Source organism: Capra hircus, chromosome 16 (genome assembly GCF_001704415.2).
Source record: "Capra hircus breed San Clemente chromosome 16, ASM170441v1, whole genome shotgun sequence".
Taxonomy (NCBI): Eukaryota; Metazoa; Chordata; class Mammalia; order Artiodactyla; family Bovidae; genus Capra; species Capra hircus.
In genome coordinates this window covers 55,829,937-55,849,350 of record NC_030823.1, presented here as the reverse complement: position 1 = coordinate 55,849,350, position 19,414 = coordinate 55,829,937, and the positions used below count along the sequence as shown (strand labels likewise).

The following is a 19,414-nucleotide window of genomic DNA, read 5'->3' as shown; positions in this document are numbered from 1 at the left end:
TGTAACTTTCTCAGTCATTATAAAGACTCCGGATTTTTTTCTTTGGTTGAATGAGTCAAACTTAGCTTAATGGGTACTTGCATCACTTTATACTTTGTATGAAGGGATATACATATTGTTAGTAATCTTGGAGCATTGAGAAAACTGAATTGATTCTAAAACAAGGTAAATTGTACCATCTACCTTCTCAGAATCAGAACCTCGAGTAAACAACTACTTTGACAATCTGGAAGAGAGTAAACCAAAGACTCCTCTGAATACCTTTGTGTCAAAGAGTATACAAATGTTTGCTACAAACAACTTAAAAAAATCTGGTGTTGAAAATGTTATATATCAAAATGTATGAAATTTTGGTCAGAATTATCCTAAAAATTAAATCATTAAATGGATTCATTTTTAGATGAGAATAAAACTAAATGAACCAGGCATTGAACTCAAGAAACTGGGAAAAACTTAAGACGGTAAATGTAGAGAGATTAGAAAAGAAGATTATATACAAGATATTTCAATATATAATTGAAATTGATTATTATAGTATTGAGTAGATTAGGAAACTCGGTGCTGGTGCATACTAATAAAAATAGAGCTCTTAATAAATTGAACAATTTGAATAGACCAATAACCATAATTGGATGTGATTCCAATTTAAAAAAAAACAAAAACCTCAAGAAAAATTTTTAAGGGTTTGTAGAGAGTGTGACCAACTGACTTTAAATGGTTATTTGTAGAATGAATGCTTCAGAAGTATATTACAAGGGCGTTTACCCAATAGGTTATTTTAATGTATTCTAAGACTGCTCTAACAAATGGGGCACAATAAAAATTTTAAATATAACTGAAAGGTAATTAAGAGTTTACCCTATGGTGAAGGTGGTTACACAGATCAGTGGTAAAAAGAAAGATTAAGTAAATTATGTTGCGATACCCTGGAAACCATTTGTTGGAACTTGGCTTTCTATTTTATCTCTTATTGTAAGAGTTCAGAACAGCTAAATAATGATTTAGACGATAATAGAATTGTAGAAATTAAGAAAGGGGACAATGTATAAGAAAGTACCACAAACAAAATTTTATACCCAAACTGGGAAAGGTATTATCAATGTGTTAGGCTAATTGTTTAATTGCTTCAAAATAAAAAAAGTTTCTTATATCCATTCCATGTTTTTGATAAAAGCACCAACAGGCAAAAAGTAGATGAAGAACATGGGGAAAAAAGATAAATCCAAATGGCCCACTCACATGTAAAATAATATTCAACTGTGTGATTTGGTAGTGATAAACATATAAATTTCTTATAAGAATGATTCAAAGTACTATCTAAAAGTTATATACCAATATTATTTATACAAGCAAAAATTCTGGAAAAATAAGTATGCCCAGTCATAGTAGAATAGCTTCAGAGACTGGTACAACTGTTGAATATACTATTTTGCTACTCTTAAAAATAATGTTTATAGTTGAAATAGAATTGATAAAAAGTCAATATAATGTAGGTGAAGCCAGAAGTAATTATTTTATACCTCTGAATTTTTATAATTGCCTGTTTTTAACCTTAGAGTTTTTATATAACTTTAGTACAATTAGTAAAATCAGGAAGTTAATGTTAATATAATATCATTATCTGAGACAATGTATTTAAATTTCAGCAGTTTCGCCACTAATATTATTTTATAACAAAAGGAAAATTTTCTTTGTCCAGAATGAATCCAGAATCACTGGTTATATTTAGTTGTCAGGTTTCTTTAATCTCCTCTAAATTGTTTTAGTTCCTCAGTTGTACATGAGGTTGACATTTTTGAAGTGTAAGTTAATAATTTTGTAGACCATTCCTCAGTATGATTTTGTCTGATATTTCCCTATAACTGGATTCTGATTGCCCATTTTTATCATAAATGCTACAGCCACCAGTGTGGTATCCTTTGTTAGTCTGTCACATCTGGATATGATGTATCTGCTCAATTTTGGTGATATTACCTCTGATCATTTGATTAAGGTGGTGCCTGCCAAATTTGTTTGCTATAAATTTACCATTTTCTCCTATTTGAGCATGTATTAATGAATCTTACTTGAAATAATAATAATTTTTTTTGCCCAAATAATAATTTTTAATTTCTACATTAATTTTTAAATTTTTTATTGAAGTATAGTTAATTTACAGTGTTTTTGTTTCAAGCGTATAGCAAAAGATGCATATGTATGGATATATATGTTTGTATTATAGATTATTTTGAATATTTTGAGCATAGTTCCTTGTGCTATACAGTATGTCCTTGTTGTTTGCCTTTTTTATATACAGTAATGTGTGTATGTTAATCCCCAAACTTCTGATTTAACACCCTCCACATCTGTGCTGTCCTCTTTGGTAACTATAAGTTTGCTTTCTAGTCTGGGAGTCTGTTTCTGTTTTGTAAATATGTTCATTTGTGACATTTTAAAAATTCCATGTGTAAGTGATATCATATGATATTTTTCTTTCTCTAATTTACTTCACTTAATGTAACTCTTGACCCATCCATGTTGCTTCAAATTGCATTATTTCATTTTTTTAAATGCCTGAGTAATAATTCCTCATTTATTAGGATTTCCATTCTAAGAGAGATCTTTCCTTCCATCTCTTTTGTTTATATGGTTGTGGAATCATGGATTTAAAGTTTTTCTGTTAATCAGTTTGAAGCTCAGTCTGTTCCCTGTTTGGCTGGTTGGAAATCCTTCAAGCTGATCTTCAAGTTCTTATCATTTTTTAAGTACCTTCCTACATTCTTAGTTAATAAGATATACCAGTATCATCTTGTACTTACCTTGCCCCAGTTCTGTAATCAGCCATGTATCCAAGAAGTCCTGTTTTCTTTTAATGGCGAATGATACTTCAAAACAAAGATTTGGGTGTTAAGTATGCTCATTGCTCGTAGAGTGTCAATGCTTGTAGGCCTTCTTGGTCGACAGAGCTAGGAAACATGCATATCTGTATATATAACATATTATATATTTATTAATTACATGTTAATCACCTTAAGTGTTTGGTGAAAGGACTCACAGGAATCAAGGAGTTTATACTTGTGGAACTTGATTATAGGCAATAGATACGGTACAACCAAGCAGAAGAAGAGTACTCGTTGAAAAGGATGTGATTTCAAGCAGTCCTCTTTGTCCTTGGACCACTGAGTCACAGAGGAACTGCTTTGTCTCCAGGTTCAGAATGACTACTTGCTTACATTTTCAAATACCTTAGTAATGGGAAGTGCAAATTTGGCTTGTAGTCAGATCTTTTATTTTAAGCTAGTCCCATAGGCAGTACATTATAGTTATGTGACCAGTTATTAACTTATAGACGTCACTGAAATAGGTGAATCATAAATTCAATTATTGTTACTAAACAATATTGACAGAGTGATGCAATCTGTTCCCAAACAACTCTCAGGCCTATGGTTATGAAATACCATTTATCTTTATTTAATACATTTTGCAGTATAGGTTAAGAGTCAGTAGCTCTGTAAATAACCATGTGGGCAACCCATACCAGCTGAGATTACTCTCTACTATTCAATTGATGAGCATCATTTATATAATCATCTATGTATGTAACATATCTGTGTTTTTATATCTGTCATAAAAGCTGTGGATTCATGCTGATGACCTCCCATTACAGTTCACTATTGCAGGGTTCATTGTAGCTTTAGTGAACCTTTCCATTTGTTTAATTCCCTGTTCTGACAGAAACCTAGTTCTTATTATCAAAATATACATTTTATTTATTGTCATAGTCTTATTAGTGTGTGTGTATATATATGTGTGTGTATATATATATACACACACATACATAAACTAGTATGGAAATTACTAAGAAAGCAAATCTACTAACTAGTGGTGAATATTTATTTAAATTCCTTTATATCTTTAGTCTGAGAATATAGTTACAAAAATATAGTGTGTTCAAAAATTACTTGGATTTGATTGTTAATTTTTCATCGGTATTAGCTGCAATATTTCTTTGAAATACAGTTGAGTTCGTTTGCTTCTCTTTGTGTTCCATCACCAACCCTTACCTTTATTACATACAAACTTTCTCTGAAAATATGAAATATTAACCTGATTTTGAAGGTCAGAGCTATATAGAAAGTCGTACTCAATATAATACCACCCCTCCAGCCTTTCTACCAATTTCCATATCCTTTATCTTTTCCCACTACATTGTTTCTTACCCTTTGCTGGTAACCAGTTGTATTAGTCAAGCTTTCATGATGCATATGCATATTCTTATGTCTTCTTTTTTACACAAAGGGTCGGTTTCCTGGTGATTCTCTCCTGTGCTTTGCTCTTTTAACAGTTTATCATGAAAACAAATCTATAGAAGTGCATAGAATTCTTCCTTATTTTTATAGCTGCAAAAGACTATTTAATCAATTTGTTACTTGAAGAGGTAGTTTACATTATTTTGTAATTACAAAGTAGTGCTGCAGTGATTAATTTGTACATATATATTTTCATATCATTGGATGGTGTATCTTCAGTATTAATTCCTAGATGTGGGATTTCTGGGTCAAAGATGGATGAATAGATGGGTGGATGGATAGATAGATGGACAGACAGAGATTGATATTGCCAAATCATCTTCTTCCCCAAAGGGCTGTAACAGTTTGCACTTTCCCCAGCAGTATATGTGTCTGCTCTCCTAGAATCTTTCTCAGAGCTTCTCTAGTGGAATGAGTTTTACTTTAAAATTTTTGCTAATCTCTCAAGAGAGAAATATATCTCAGAATACTTTCCCCAGCAGTAGATGAATGTGTCTGCTCTCCTAGAATCTTTCTCAGAGCTTCTCTAGTAGAATGAGTTTTACCCTAAAATTTTTGCTTATCTTTCAAGAGAGAAATATATCTCAGAATAGTTTTGTGTTTCTGTAATTATGAGTTAGATTGAACAAATATCATATGACTGCTGGTGTATTAATATACTTATTAGTGGATTATATATTCATATTTCTGGCCTATTTTTTTTCTATAAAGCTTTTTATCTGTTTTCAATTTTTAAGACTTGGCAGTCGGTGTATTAGGAAAATTAGCACTTTATCTGTGGTAAATGTTGCCTATATTTTCTTCTGTTTTTTTTTTTTTTTTTAACTGTTCAGAATTTCTAAATCATTATGTTAAAGTTAGCAATCTTTTGTTGGCTCTGGGTTTTGAGTCATAGTTCTAAACGTCTACCTCTAACTAGGATGTAGAGATTTATCCACGTTTTCTTGTCGCATTTCGTTTGTTACATTTGAACTCCTGTTCTCTTTGGAGTTTATTCTGGTATACATTTTGAGGTGTGGACCTAATTTTATCTTTATCCAAATGTCTAGTTAGTTGTCCCAGATCACTTGTTATTTATTTTTATTTTAGGCTGCATTGGGTCTCTGTTGCTACTCGGGCTTTCCCTAGTTGTGGCAACCAGGGGCTACTCTTTGTTGCTCACGTGGGCTCAGTATTTGCAGCTTGTGGGCTCTGGAGCATGGGCTCAACGGTTGTGGTGCACAGGCTTAGTTGCTCTAGGCATGTGGAATCTTCCTGGACAAGAGATTGAACCTGTATCCCCAGCATTGGCAGGTAGATTCTTATCCACTGTACCACAAGGGAAGTCCCCTGTGTGTTTTGACATACAGCCTTTCTTATATCAAAAATTCTGTGTGTATATGGATTTATTTCTGGTCTTTCTCTTCTGTCTGCTGACATATTTCTCTCTTCATCTTTCACTGTCACCTCTTTATGTTTTAATGTCTGATAGAAATTAATTCCCCCAGCCCCCTAGCTTCTCTTTTTCAGTGTTTTACAGAAATTCTTTCCTGTTTTGTTTCTTCACATGAACTTTAGTATCAGTTTTTCTAGCTGCATAAAAAAGCTTCTTGGTATCTTTATTCAAACTGCCTTTAACTCATAAATTACCTTATGGAGAACTGACATATTATGATACTGAGTTGAGTCTAGGTTTTATTTATTTCTGTTTAAGTTTATTCCTAAGTATTTTTTTTACAGTTGTAAAGATTTTTAAATTTTGAGATAATTGTAGATTCACATACAGTTTTAAAAAATAGTTCAGAGATAGCCCATGAGAATCCCCTGGTGGTACAGTGGTTAGGACTCTGTGCTTGCATTGATGGAGGCTTGGGTTCAATTCCTGCTCAGGGAACTAAGATCCCAAAAGCTGTGTGGTCAGAACAAAACAAGCATCAACAAACAAAAACAGAGAGCCTATGTAGCATTTGCCCAGTTACCCTAATGATAACACCTTAATAATATTGGACTTTCTAGTCCATGAATATCTTTCCATTTATTTTGGTCTTTTAAAAATTTCTCTTGGCGGTGTTTGTGTTTGTAATATAGAAGCCTTCCATGCTTCTGTTAAATTAATTTCTAATTCTTTTTTGATGCTATTATTGATCCAGTTATTTTAAAATTTTCTACTTTGTTGTAAATATATAAACATACGATTGATTTTTGTATGTTAACCTTATTTCTTATTATCTTGCTAAATTTTTGAAACCATTTTCACGTATCTGTTTTTGGCTGCACTGGGTTTTCTGGGCTTTCCCACTGGGCTTTCTCTCGTTGAGGCAAGTGGGGGCCCCTCTTTAGTTGCGGCGCCCGGGTTTCTTATTGCAGTGGCTTCTCTTGTTGCAGAGCTTGGGCTCTAGGGTGCACAGGCTTAGTTGCTCCATGGCACGTGGAACCTTCCTGGATCAGGGATCAGATCCATGTCCCCTGCATTGACAGGTAGATTCTTAACCACTGGACCACCAGGGAAGTCCTCGCTAAACTTATTAATTCTAGTTGTTTTGTAGATTCTCATGAAATTCTGTGTAAAATCATGTGATCAGCAAAAACATTTTTGCCTTTTCTAATCTTTTTGTGTGTCTTCTCTTTTCCTACCCTTACTTCTTCTCCCCTCCACTCCTTCTCCTTTCTTATCCTTTCCTTCCCATCTCTCCTCTCTTTTTCCTTTTACCCTCCCTTTCCTAATACTTCAACTTACATGTTAGCTCTACATTTTGGTAGATGCCCTGATAAAGCTGAGAAAGTATGCTTCTATTCCTAATTTTTTGAGAAATTTTAACATGTATAGGTGTTGGATTTTGTCTTTTATGCATCTCTTGAAATTATTATATGGTTATTTTCCTTTATTTTGCCCACTTGGTGAATTGCATTGAGCGATTTTCAAATATGAAAACAACTCTGCATTCTTGGACTAAACTTCATTTAGTCATGATGAGTTATTCTTTTTATATGTTTTTGGAATCAATTTGCTATTATTTTGCTGTGGATGCTTGTTTTCATGAAGGTTCTTATTCCCCTTCTTTTTTCCTTCCCTTCCTCCAGTATCCTCATTGGGTATGGGTATTACAGATATGCTGGCCTCATGAAACAAATGGGGAGGTGTTTTCTGAAAGGTTTGTGCAAGATTGATGTTATATCTTCCATGAATATTTGGTAGGATTTTCAAATAAAAGTACCTGGGCCCTCTCTTTAGAGTTATATGCTGGGTTTTGGTGTACTTATTCTATCTTATTCTTAAACTCCATAAATGAGATATTATAGCTAATGTATACAAACAGTATTTGAAATCACTTGCTTGGTTACTATATCCTTGCTTCTCTTTCATTTTATGTCTCCAATTTTCTAGTTTGTTTTACTGAACTTCTCAGTTATAAAATTTCAGAAATTTTTAAAGAAATGGCTTATTGATGATAATCCTTGCTTTCATTCACATGAAAAAGCATTTTGCTCAGCATTCTGTTGTGGTAGGATAGTTTTGTTGGATCTGAATTTTAGATTGAGGTTATTTTCTTTCCATTTTTTAAGTATAACCAAAGCTTAGGATGTTCTAGCTGCTATTATTGCTTTTGAGAAGTGTTTTGCTTCTTTAATTGTTCCTATTAAGTGAATTATCTTTTCTGTTTGTGTGATTTTAAAATCTTTCTCTCTTGGACAGAAACACAGTTTTGCTTTAGTATGTGTAATTGTGCATTTCTTTTTGTTCTTCCTTGATAGGAATAGTTTCTCTGTCTGTATTCATGTATGTTTTCAGTTTTGGAAAATCATCAACATTGGCTCTTCAAATGTGTCTTCTTCCATCTGTTACTCCCTTCTGGGTCTCTGGGTGCCCACATTTAAACCTTATTATTCTGTCCTTCCTGTTTCTTTTCTTTCAAGTTTTTCTGTCTTCCTGACCTTTATCCTTCATTTGGGGTAATTATTTTAGGTTTGTCTTCCAGTTTTCAAGTTCTCTTTTTGTTTTCCAGATCTAGTGCTTGCCCTTTTTTCATATTTGTCCTCAGACTGTCCTCTCCTTGCCCTCTTTCTACATTGTTCTTTTTTGTTTACCTGTACTTCTCTGAGTTCAGCTTCCTGTTTGGTTGTTAATCTTTTGGTAAACAGTCTTTTTTTCTTGTGATCCAAACACTGCTTTAAAATATACTTCTTCTTTAAAAAAATTATTTATTTTTAGTTGGAGGACAATAACCATCTATTTGTATCAGGAGTTCACTTAGATAAGTGTTTTGTTCATGGTAGTAACTTTGTGTTTCTTAATACATTAGCAGTTAGTTGTATTGGTTAACTTGTGTCATCTAAAGATCTCATTATGTAGCTTATTTCTGTGTCTGTTAATGTGCTGCAAGCATAATAGAAACCATTTATGGAAGAGTTTTCAAACCCTTCTAGTTAATATCCAGTACTCTTGCCTGGAAAATCCCATTGATGGAGGAGCCCGGTAGGCTGTAGTCCATGGGGTCGCTAAGAGTCGGATACAACTGAGCGACTTCACTTTGACTTTTCACTTTCATGCATTGGAGAAGGACATGGCAACCCACTCCAGTGGTCTTGCCTGGAGAATCCCAGGGACGGGGGAGCCTGGTGGGCTGCCGTTTCTGGGATCGCACAGAGTTGGACATGACTGAAGTGATTTAGCAGTAGAAGTAGCAGTGTTGGTGATACATATTTAGGATTATAGACTTTAATAGAGTTCATATGCTAGTATATTTCAGATTTGCTTTTGTTGTCTAAATATATATACATGATTTAGTTATTTTGGTTTTCTAATGTATATATCAAACTATTTAGTATACACGTGTTGACTATCCCTTAACCTAATAATAAATACTAATTTAAATACCTATTCTATACAATTAAGCACTGTTCCTATTACTCAAAATGTATAGGGCTGCACTATAATGCTGAAAAGTAATTAGTTCCCTTTTGGTAATTATTTCCTAACAATTGATGCATATTCAAATTCTTAAACTTCTTAGTTTGGTGTTTATAATGGACTCTATCTTCATTTAATTTGGAGAGTTGAAAGATGCTTCTCATTTTATTCTTATAGAATTGGCCTATTTTCCCTTTAAAATAAGAATTGAAAAATATGGTCTTAAGAGCTACAGGATTTTACCATTTGTAATTATTTTAATGTGAACTTTTGAAATTATTCAAACATCTGTATATTCTGTGGAAAAAACAGTATGCTTTGTTCAGAATTACAAGTGTCTTTTTCTTGTTATCACCTTAGACAAAGAAACAGCCCTGGTATAACAGCACATTAGCATCAAGACGAAAACGACTCACTGCTCATTTTGAAGACTTAGAGCAATGTTACTTTTCTACAAGGATGTCTCGTATCTCAGGTACATATTCAAGAATTCTTAAAATATCACAAATTCTTGTTTCATGTCTAGCTTATGCTGGATTTATGAAAAGTCCTATTCATAAAGCAAAATTGTCTATTTTCAACATAGTCTAGCACAGCATTTTGGAGGTTCTTAGACATCTTGGATTACTTTGCTTTTCTATAACTATTTTTGTTCTCTTTCTCTATTTGGGAATTTTTAATCTGTATATACTGAGCTGTATAAAGTTAAAAACAAATCAGCCATGAATATGTAGCTAGCAAAAATAATTCCATTCAGTTGCCTTCTATTTTTCAATGTTTGTTAAGTTCTAAGCAGTATCATCTGTGCTAAGAATCAAAAGATGAAAGAACTTGTTTTACTGTCAAGGAGTATTATAAATTTAGTGAAGGGAAGCAACAGGTAAATAATGCTGCATGGTATTATGTGTTATATAAATATGCCAAGGGCATTAAGGGAATAGAGAAGAATATTGACTAATATAACTGGAGGTGAAGAAGCCATGCCAAGCTGAAAATGGGGAAATGTAAGAGAAGATTCCTGTAGGGATTTCAGGGAAGTTGTATTTAGTCAAAGCTAGTATTAGTTAACTGAAAAAGGATAATAGAAACATGTTCAAAGCAGAGGAAATAACTTATGCGCAGGTTTGTATACTATAGGATAGAATAGTTTTATTGCTGTAGGATAGTTCTGTGCCCTTTTTGTTAGTTCTCTGATCTTTAGCCTTTCTTGGTGTCTCTGCTCACCATTGAGGAAGGGACATTTATACCAACCCTGCTCGGTGTTTGTCTTTTTTTTTTTTTTTTTTTTTTAACGGTTTGTAGATGATGCATATAAAATACAGTGCTTTGTATAAGATTCTCAGTTAGTTGATGTTATTTTTAATACACCTGCTCAAAATGAGCATTACCAAGGAAAGAAATGTATGATATTTTCTTAGTTGTTAAAAATTTGGCCTTGAATTTCTCTTGAATAAGCATGGTTATATTATAATCTACACATTATAGAGAGAGAACCTTTGGACACATTTGCCTCAGGTTTAGAGGTGGAGAAAAGCAAAATATATAGATTCACATGGCATTTTTCCTGTGAGGGCTAGAAGAAAGCCAAGCTTTGTTTATAAGTGTGTTTGAAATTAAAAGTCAACAGTCAATAGTTTTCATTCAGATGGAAAGTTTTCTTTGTATTGTCTGAGAATTAAGCCCCTTATTAAACTTCTGTAATAATCTATACACTATAGTATGAAGCTGTAACTTTGAAAGTGGTCTGAGACTTACATTCTGACTGGCAGAGGGTGCATGTTAAGCCTTTCAGATTTTATTTGTTGGTATGATGTTGAAATACAGCCACAGGTAAATGGCAAATATTAAAAAGAGAGAGAGAGATAGTAAAGAGAGATTGAAAAAGGCTAGTGATTCATAATTTTTAAGTAACTATAACATAGGCATGCTATGGGATAGTAAAGGTAATCACAAACCAATTTATTTTGGTGACATAGCTTTATAGGAAGATAGACTAGTAAGTTAAAACCAGAAGGAAGATTAATTTAGTTTTATACTTAATAGATATGGTTGTATTGTACTCAACACATGGTTGTCTTAGTTTTTAGGCATCTCAAATTTAACTTATCAAATTTGTACACTGGCTACACATATTGCTGAATATGAAGTTTCTCCTAGTTTTCTTGGCTGTAAATAAGACCTTGGAACTTCTTTGTAACGGGTACCTAAGAGTTTGATTGTCCGTCATTCGATTTTCAATTGAGAACCCACTCCCTATCCCTGCTTCTATTTTCATCTATGAAAGTGAGTGATAACTAAGAGATTAATATCTTGAATTCTTAATTGTAATTGAAAAAGAAGCTAAATTATAAAGCATTAGAAGATGGAAAAGAGATACCGAATACACTTTTACAGAATAATCTGTAATTAGAATAGGAGAGGTGATTTGCCAGAAGATATGTATGGATGTTGATCAAAAACCAACCAAGCAAACAGAATCCTACCTTTTCACAACCAGATAAGTGAAATCTAATCCCTAAGCTTTCAGATACTGAAATAATTGTTTTTAATTTTTTTTTTTAATAGTTTCTGTTGAAAGTTGGTGTTAAACTGTTGGGTATGATGACCAGAAGTTTTGCTACCTTAGAAAAAGATTATAATCTTCTACAGAATATACATTTTTGAATGCTGGTGAATTTTATGTACTTAGAAATTGATGTCAAAATGTTGAAAGAATAGATTAACATTAAACCGAATTTTAAATAGATATCTAAAGTAACTGTCTTTTCAGTATTTGTTATATTAAGTAGCTCACAGTAATAGGGTTGTCTTAATTTATAAAAAGAACCAGTTAGCTATTGTATCCAAACTGCTTTGTAGTACAATTGATATCTCCCCCCCTGCCTTTTTTTCCCCTGTAATAACCTATGTTTTATTTATAATTTGTTGAACTTCCTGAGAATAATTTTTGTCAACTAAGAGCTTTAGCCCAATAACATTTTGATATTGCATGCTAAGTAGGTTAGCTTTTGAATCTTTAAAATTTAAAATATTGCAGACAGAAGCTGACTTAGTTTCCTCAATTGTTTTCCTTTATAATAATTGTTAGATAAATTTCTTCATGTCAGCAATTTAAGATAACTGGAAATCTGCAGATAAATAAATTTTTAATTATATATCACATAGTATAGTAAAAGTAAAGTAATTCTTTTGACGTAATGATTCTTATAGTGTAATTTCTTTTAGCCTACTGTTATTTTCAGAGAACATTTGAGAAGGAAAATCACGAAACTTTAAAAAGTTGTGTATGTGTTTAGGTATGTATATGAGCTAAGAATAAGAAGGAAGTTATGAAAAAAAACATTGTTGTAACAGGCTCAAGTTTCAATATAGGAGGCTAACTAACGTAATTGTGTGCTTTACTTTTCTTTCTTTGGGAAGGAAAATGCAAATCCAAACTTTAAGCAATTTTAGAAAACAATGTTTTTGATTTATGCTTTTTTGTTGTAGCCTGTTTCTACATTGGAGAGTAGATTAGCTCTCTTCATTAGATGAGTGGATTAGATCTTTCATAACCTGACTTTGATTTAAGTTCTACCTCATTTAATTATGAATAGTTTACTGAACTGGATTTTACTCAAAGTATTTGTAAAGAATTATGTTGGATGGAATTAACTGTTTTCCATGTTCCACCAAGATATTTGCATGAACCTATTTTAAATTTGACTTTGAAAATTAATGATTAATACATTGCAGATTTTTTCTCCCATCCCATAATTGGTTTGGAAACACTTCAAAGTATTATGTGAACAAATATTTCATTTCCTTTTTATTTAAAAATTCATTTTAAAATCTAAATTGTGTTTTGACAAGTAAATAGGAACATGATAATGTATCCCTGTAAATATGTTCCTTCAAACTAACAAAACTCACTTTCTTCATTGATAAGGGATTTTATTTTAATAAATGATTTAACCTTTCTTGATCATAGGTACTTTTTTTCCTTTGTTTTGCAAAAAATTAATGCTTAAAAAAGAAAGAGAATTCATAGTATGGTCTTATTGGTGTTCAAAGAGACAGTATCTTTCAAGAACGACTGAGAAATTTTTATGAAAGTTGAAAGATCAGCTAATTAATTTGTGTACATTCAGTTCAGTTCAGTCGCTCAGTTGTGTCCGACTCTTTGTGACCCCATGAATCGCAGCACGCCAGGTCTCCCTGTCCATCACCAGCTCCCGGAGTTCACCCAGACTCATGTGCATCGAGTCAGTGATGCCATCCAGCCATCTCATCCTCTGTTGTCCCCTTCTCCTCCTGCCCCCAATCCCTCCCAGCATCAGAGTCTTTTCCAATGAGTCAACTCTTCGCATGAGGTGGCCAAAGTACTGGAGTTTCAGCTTTAGCATCATTCCTTCCAAAGAAATCCCAGGGCTGATCTCCTTCAGAATGGACTGGATGGATCTCCTTGCAGTCCAAGGGACTCTCAAGAGTCTTCTCCAACACCACAGTTCAAAAGCATCAATTCTTCGGTATTAGTCCTCTCTAAATATGAATTGTTGTTTATATTTAGAATATAATTGTTAATCTGTGGTTATTGCTCTTTGACTTACGTTGCAGTTCGATTTGTTTACTTTATTTTGTTTTCTTCGTATAGATGACAGTCGAACTGCAAGCCAGTTGGATGAATTTCAGGAATGCTTGTCCAAGTTTACTCGATATAATTCAGTACGACCTTTGGCTACATTGTCATATGCAAGTGATCTCTATAATGGTTCCAGCATAGTTTCTAGGTAAGTATTGGGCAGCACTCTTTACTATTTTCTTTTGCAGAAGCATCTAGAATTTAATTAAATTTGAGAAACAGTAGTGATGCGGTTAAGAGCCTTTGTTCTGAAATCTAGATTGCCTGCCAATTTTTATCTCTGTGGTCTTTGGCAAGTTTCTGAATCTCTTTAGTCCTTGATTTATCTGTAAAATGGAATGTTGGTTAGTATCCACCTCATAGGGCTGCAGTTTGTTTTCTTATAATTCTTTTGTCTGGTTTTGATAACAAAGTATATTCTTATATATTATAAGCTTATAATTATTATATAAGAATTCTTATATTCTTAAGATATAAGAATTAAGATAAATATAAGAATATAAGAACTCTTAAATTCTTACAAGAATATAGTGCTTATAGTCTTGTAATATTATAATTTATAACTCTTATATAAGCTTATATCCTTATAAGAATATATAAGAATATACTTTTATATATATATATATTTCAGTTTTTTAGAAAAATCTGTAAAGAATTAGTATTATTTCTTCTTTACGTATTTGGTGCAGTTCTCCATTGAAGCTGTCTTGGTCTTGAGATTTCTATGAGGGAAGATTTTTAAAAACAAATCTAATTTTTAAAAGAGATTTAAGGCTAATGGAGTTATCCATTTCTTTTTGATTAAACGTTAGTCTGTGCCTTTAAATAAATTTGTCCATTTCATCTAGGTTGTTTAATTTATTGCCATACTAGTATTCACAGTATTCTTTTATTATCCTTTTAATATCTTTATATTCTATAGTGATTTTCCCTTTTTCATCCTTGGTTTTAGAAATTTGTTTCTTTTTTTTTTTTCCAACCTAATAGTCTGGCTTAGCAATTTTTATCTTCTCAAAGAGCCAGCTTCTGGTTTATTGATACTCTCTATTTTTCTGTTCTCTGTTTCATTGATTTTCTACTCTTAACTTTATTATTTCCCATTTTCTTCTTTCTTTATGTGTACTTTGCTCTTATCTTTCTAGTCTCTTAAGGTAGAAACTAAAGTGAGTGAGTTGAAACATTTCTTCTTTTCTAATAAAATTTGTGTTGGAATTGCTGGATCACATGGTAATTTTATTTTTAATTTTTCGAAGAACTGCCATACTATTTTCTACTGGGGCTATACCAGTTAGAATTCTCACCAGCGGTGCATAAGGGTTCCAATTTCTCCACATCCTTGCTAGGACTTGTTTTCTGTTCTTTTGATCATAGCTATTTATTGTGTGTGAAGTTAGATTTGATTTGAATTCCCTAATGATTAGTGATGGTCTTTTCATATGCCTGCTAGTCATTCTTGCCTGGAAAATCCTGCAGACAGAGGAGCCTGGTCGGCTATACAGTCCATGGGACCGCAAAGAGTCGGACATGACTGAGTGATTTCACTTTCACTTTTCACCTTCACTAGTCATTTGTATATCTTCTTCGAGGAAATGTCTGTTCAAGTGCTTCTTCCATTTTTGAATTGAATTTTTTGTTGTTGAGTTTTAGGAATTTCCAATACATTCTGTATTTTTTCTTAGTTAGAGGATAATTGCTTTCCAGTGTTGTATTCGTTTCTGGTGTACAGCAGCACAAATCAGTCTAATCTGAATATTAATCCTTTATCAGATTTGTAAATATTTTCTCCCATTTTGTGAGTTGCCTTTTTACTCTGTTGATATTGTCTGTTGATACACTTAATTTTAAAAATTTTACAGTCTTATTTGTCATGTATTTTTTTCTTTTGTGTTGCTTGTGCCTGTGGTGGCATACAAGAAATCATTGCCAATCTAAAGTTGTAAAAAGAGTTTTATGGTTCTAGATTTCAGTTTTTGATCCATTTTGAGTTAATTTTTATATATAGTTTTAAGGAAGGATCTAAATTCATTCTTTTGCATGTGGATATCTAGTTTTCTCGGGATCATATATTGAAAAAATTGTCCTTTCTCCATTGAATGGGCTTGGTACTCTTGTCAAAAATTCTTTGATCATATATGCAAAGGTTTATTTCTATATTCTCTCTTCTGTTCCACTAGTGTATATGTCTGTTTTTATTTATATTTTTTGACTCCCATAGACCTGCAGTAAGTTTTGAAATCAGGAAATGTGAGTTCTCTAGCTACTTCAGGTCCTTTGGAAATCCATGTGAATTTTAGGATGGGTTTTTATATATCTGTAAAAAAAATTATTGGGATTTTGATAGGAATTGCATTAAATCTGTACATCACTTTGGGTAGTACTGACATCATAACGATATTCGACCTTTCTATCCATGAACCTGGGATGTGTTTTCATTTATGTCTTTTTTCGTTTCTTTCAGCAGTGTTTAGTAGTTCTATTGTACAAGTCATCGACTTTGTTAATTGCTAAATATTTTTTTGATGCTGGTGTTTTTCTTATTAGATTGTTCATTGTAATTGTATCAAAGATATGATATTTTTTATTTTTACTCAGTTCAAAAGACATTTTAATTGCAAACTTGATTTTATTTTGACTCATGGATTATTGAGACTTACTAGTTTTCAAATATTGGATTTTTCTAGTTATCTTTTTGTTATTATTTTATATTATTTTTGTTTTCATCATCTTGGTGACCATTCTTTAAATTTTTTTTTAGCAAAAGTTTCTAATATACTTAAGATGGGAGAGAATGGAATCCTTTATAACAGTCATCTCCCAGACTCATCAGTGATCCAAATTTTGTTATACTTGCTTTATTTATACTCTTTATTCTTACTCTCTTGGGTTAAGTATTTTGAAGCAAATGCCAGGTATCTTGTCATTTCAACCATACAGTCCTAAGAATCTCTATGTCTTAAAATATGGACATTATATAACTACAGGGCTGTATCTCGTCTAACACAATTAGCAGTAGCCCCTAGGAAGCATCAAATTGCTAGTATATGTTCAAATTTTCTTGATAGAATAGAAAAGCCTTAAAAAAGATATTTTTGATTCAGTTCAGGAATTTGGCTTTTTAACTTTTTAGAAATTAGTAAAACTACACGTGCTTTTTCATTTACCTGACTAAGATTTTTATTTATGTAATGAATATTCATCTTGAAATTCAGGGCATTAGCTAAAAAGACGATTACATTAAATCTTACTGTATTCAAGCTTAACTTGGTAAAAAATAAGACAAAAATAATAGATTTATTTATTTTTCTATAGGTTGAAAATAGAAGCATTCCTAATCATGCCCTGGAATGATTAAAGTTTAAAAATGCAGAAGTTTGTGGGTTTTGCTTAACTAATTAATTAAAGTAGTAATTAACCTATTTAACAAAAATTCATTGCCCATCTAGTGTAGGTGAGGCTAGGCATATAGCCATGAACAGGTCAGCATTGATGCTTGGATTCAGGAGAACTCTCAGTTTTATTTCAGTGCTTTTATACAATAAATCATATTGACCTGCTGTGTATACATTTACCTATAATTATATGGCTCTACCCAACTGAAATGTAATGCAGGTTAGAAATCTGTTGTAATATTGACTAGTGTCCCAGACCATTGTGAATTCATCGTGAATTATACTCTCTTCTCCACTTAAAAATGAACAAAAAACCAAAAACAAAATAAAAATTTCCTTCTTAACTTCATATTACAGAAGCAGCATTTCTAGTTAGAAAATGTAGGACTGGTTTTACACTTCAGCGTGCATGCATGCTAAATCGCTTTGGTTGTGTCCAACTCTTTGCGACCTTATGGATTATATAGCCCACCAGGCTTCTCTGTCCACGGGATTCTCCAGGCAAGAATGCTGGAGTGGGTTGCCATGCCTTCCTCCAGGGCATCTTGGGCATCTTCCCAACCCAGGGATCGAACCTGCGTAGATATTCAAAAAAGAATAAGAGCTATTCTTTTTTCATCATTCCTGAAAGCCATTTTAGCTTGGTTTAATATAATTCTGTTTTTTAAAAAATAAGTAAACCTTGATCATAGAAAGACACTTACATCAGAACGCTGTGTTTTCTGAGGCAGACATTTACTGTCATAGGAAAATTTAAGATTTCAGTTTGGAAATATCTCACTTACTAAAAGTGAGATTAGTTGTATCAGAATATTTCAATCAAAATATTTCAAGCAAAAAGCTTAAAGCTGCCTTTCATTGTTTCATCTTGCATGTAAACGTCCATTTTTTTCTCTTATTTACATTGAATTAATGTTTCTGAAGGAAAATTTTCCAATTTTAAAAGTGCATAAGGCAGAACTGATGAAGACTATACATACAGTCCATACAAGAAACATACAATCCATAGTATTCGAGGGATTTTGAAACTTCCACAACACTGGTGGTTTTTGGGTTTTTTTAGTTTCTCACATTCAAACACATCATTGATAACAGATTCATTTTGATAACAGATTCATTTTAAAAGCTTTCAGTTCCTTGCTAATTAGACATTTAATGAATTTCTTTGGGAAAGAGAGGTGAGACATGTTAGAGATGACGAATAATGTTAATTTGGTACATTAATTCATTGCATTATAGAAGAAATTATTCTTTCTGTAAAATTACGTGAAATGCGTCCAGTGTTTGGTCATTTATTGCAGTGAGAATCTCACTGAGAATAAAAGCTGAACCAGAAGCTTTTGCTTTTAAAATTTGTCATCCTTTGCTTATGGATCACATTGGGTTATTTAAAGTAACATCATGTTCATTAGTCCACAAGGTGGCAGCATTTGTTTACTTTGACAATATCTCAACTGTTAGACAATAGACAAGGTCTGGAAATTAGTGACTTATAAGTGAAGTTCATTCTCATGAATACTAGATAGCCCTCGGTTAACATCAACAGTTAATAGAAAGGATAGAGAACTTTTCTGACACTTAGCAATAATGGTGCATTTTGCATTTTCTCTTAAGTTAGGTATTCAGTGGCCACGAGAGACAAATGCTTTGATGCTGCATTGTTTAAACTTACCGAATACTTAGTGGCAGTGGCTGTTTGAATTCTTGGTTTGAATTATGCATACCTAGGTTGTTTTGGTTAAAATTGTTATACTGTCCATCTGTAGTTTGGGGATTATTTTAATATTTTTGTTTATATTTTCTCAAAGTCTTGAAATAGAATTACATTAGGCATTAGTAAATTCGTAAGAAAATGGTTATATATTGTGGCATGTTTTCGCTGCTGGCAATGTAGTGTTTGATTACTTTTCTTCAGACACCATTGTAAGTATTTTACCTGCCATTGTGTTTCACTAATTCTTTTAATCTTTCTATCAGCCCTCAGGAGTAAGACATTGTCATTAATCTCATTCTACACTGGAGGAACTGAGATAGAAATTTTCTAACTTGTCCAAGGTCAACACAGTGCCACAAAATGACAGAACTAATATTTGAACTAAGATGTTCTGAGCCCTGGGCTCTGCTATTCTAGTGTTCCTTCAAGATCTGTTGAAACCTTGGGAAGGTTTCTGAAAGCCCTTTACTTTTGAGACAGCCAGAAGAAGTAGTTCTTGTGAGCTTCTGATAC

General features: G+C 32.6%; 1 protein-coding gene across 3 annotated transcripts in view; it reads left to right on the top strand.

Annotated features, from left to right (window-relative positions):
- RFWD2 (ring finger and WD repeat domain 2) overlaps positions 1 to 19,414 on the top strand; it is a 230,128-nt gene that overhangs the window by 93,106 nt on the left and 117,608 nt on the right. For all 3 annotated transcript variants that reach the window (XM_018060630.1, XM_018060631.1, XM_018060629.1), the window contains 2 exons: positions 9,538 to 9,652; positions 13,811 to 13,946. In XM_018060630.1, the coding sequence (XP_017916119.1) occupies positions 9,538 to 9,652; positions 13,811 to 13,946 (251 nt within the window). The remainder of the gene's footprint in view (positions 1 to 9,537; positions 9,653 to 13,810; positions 13,947 to 19,414) is intronic.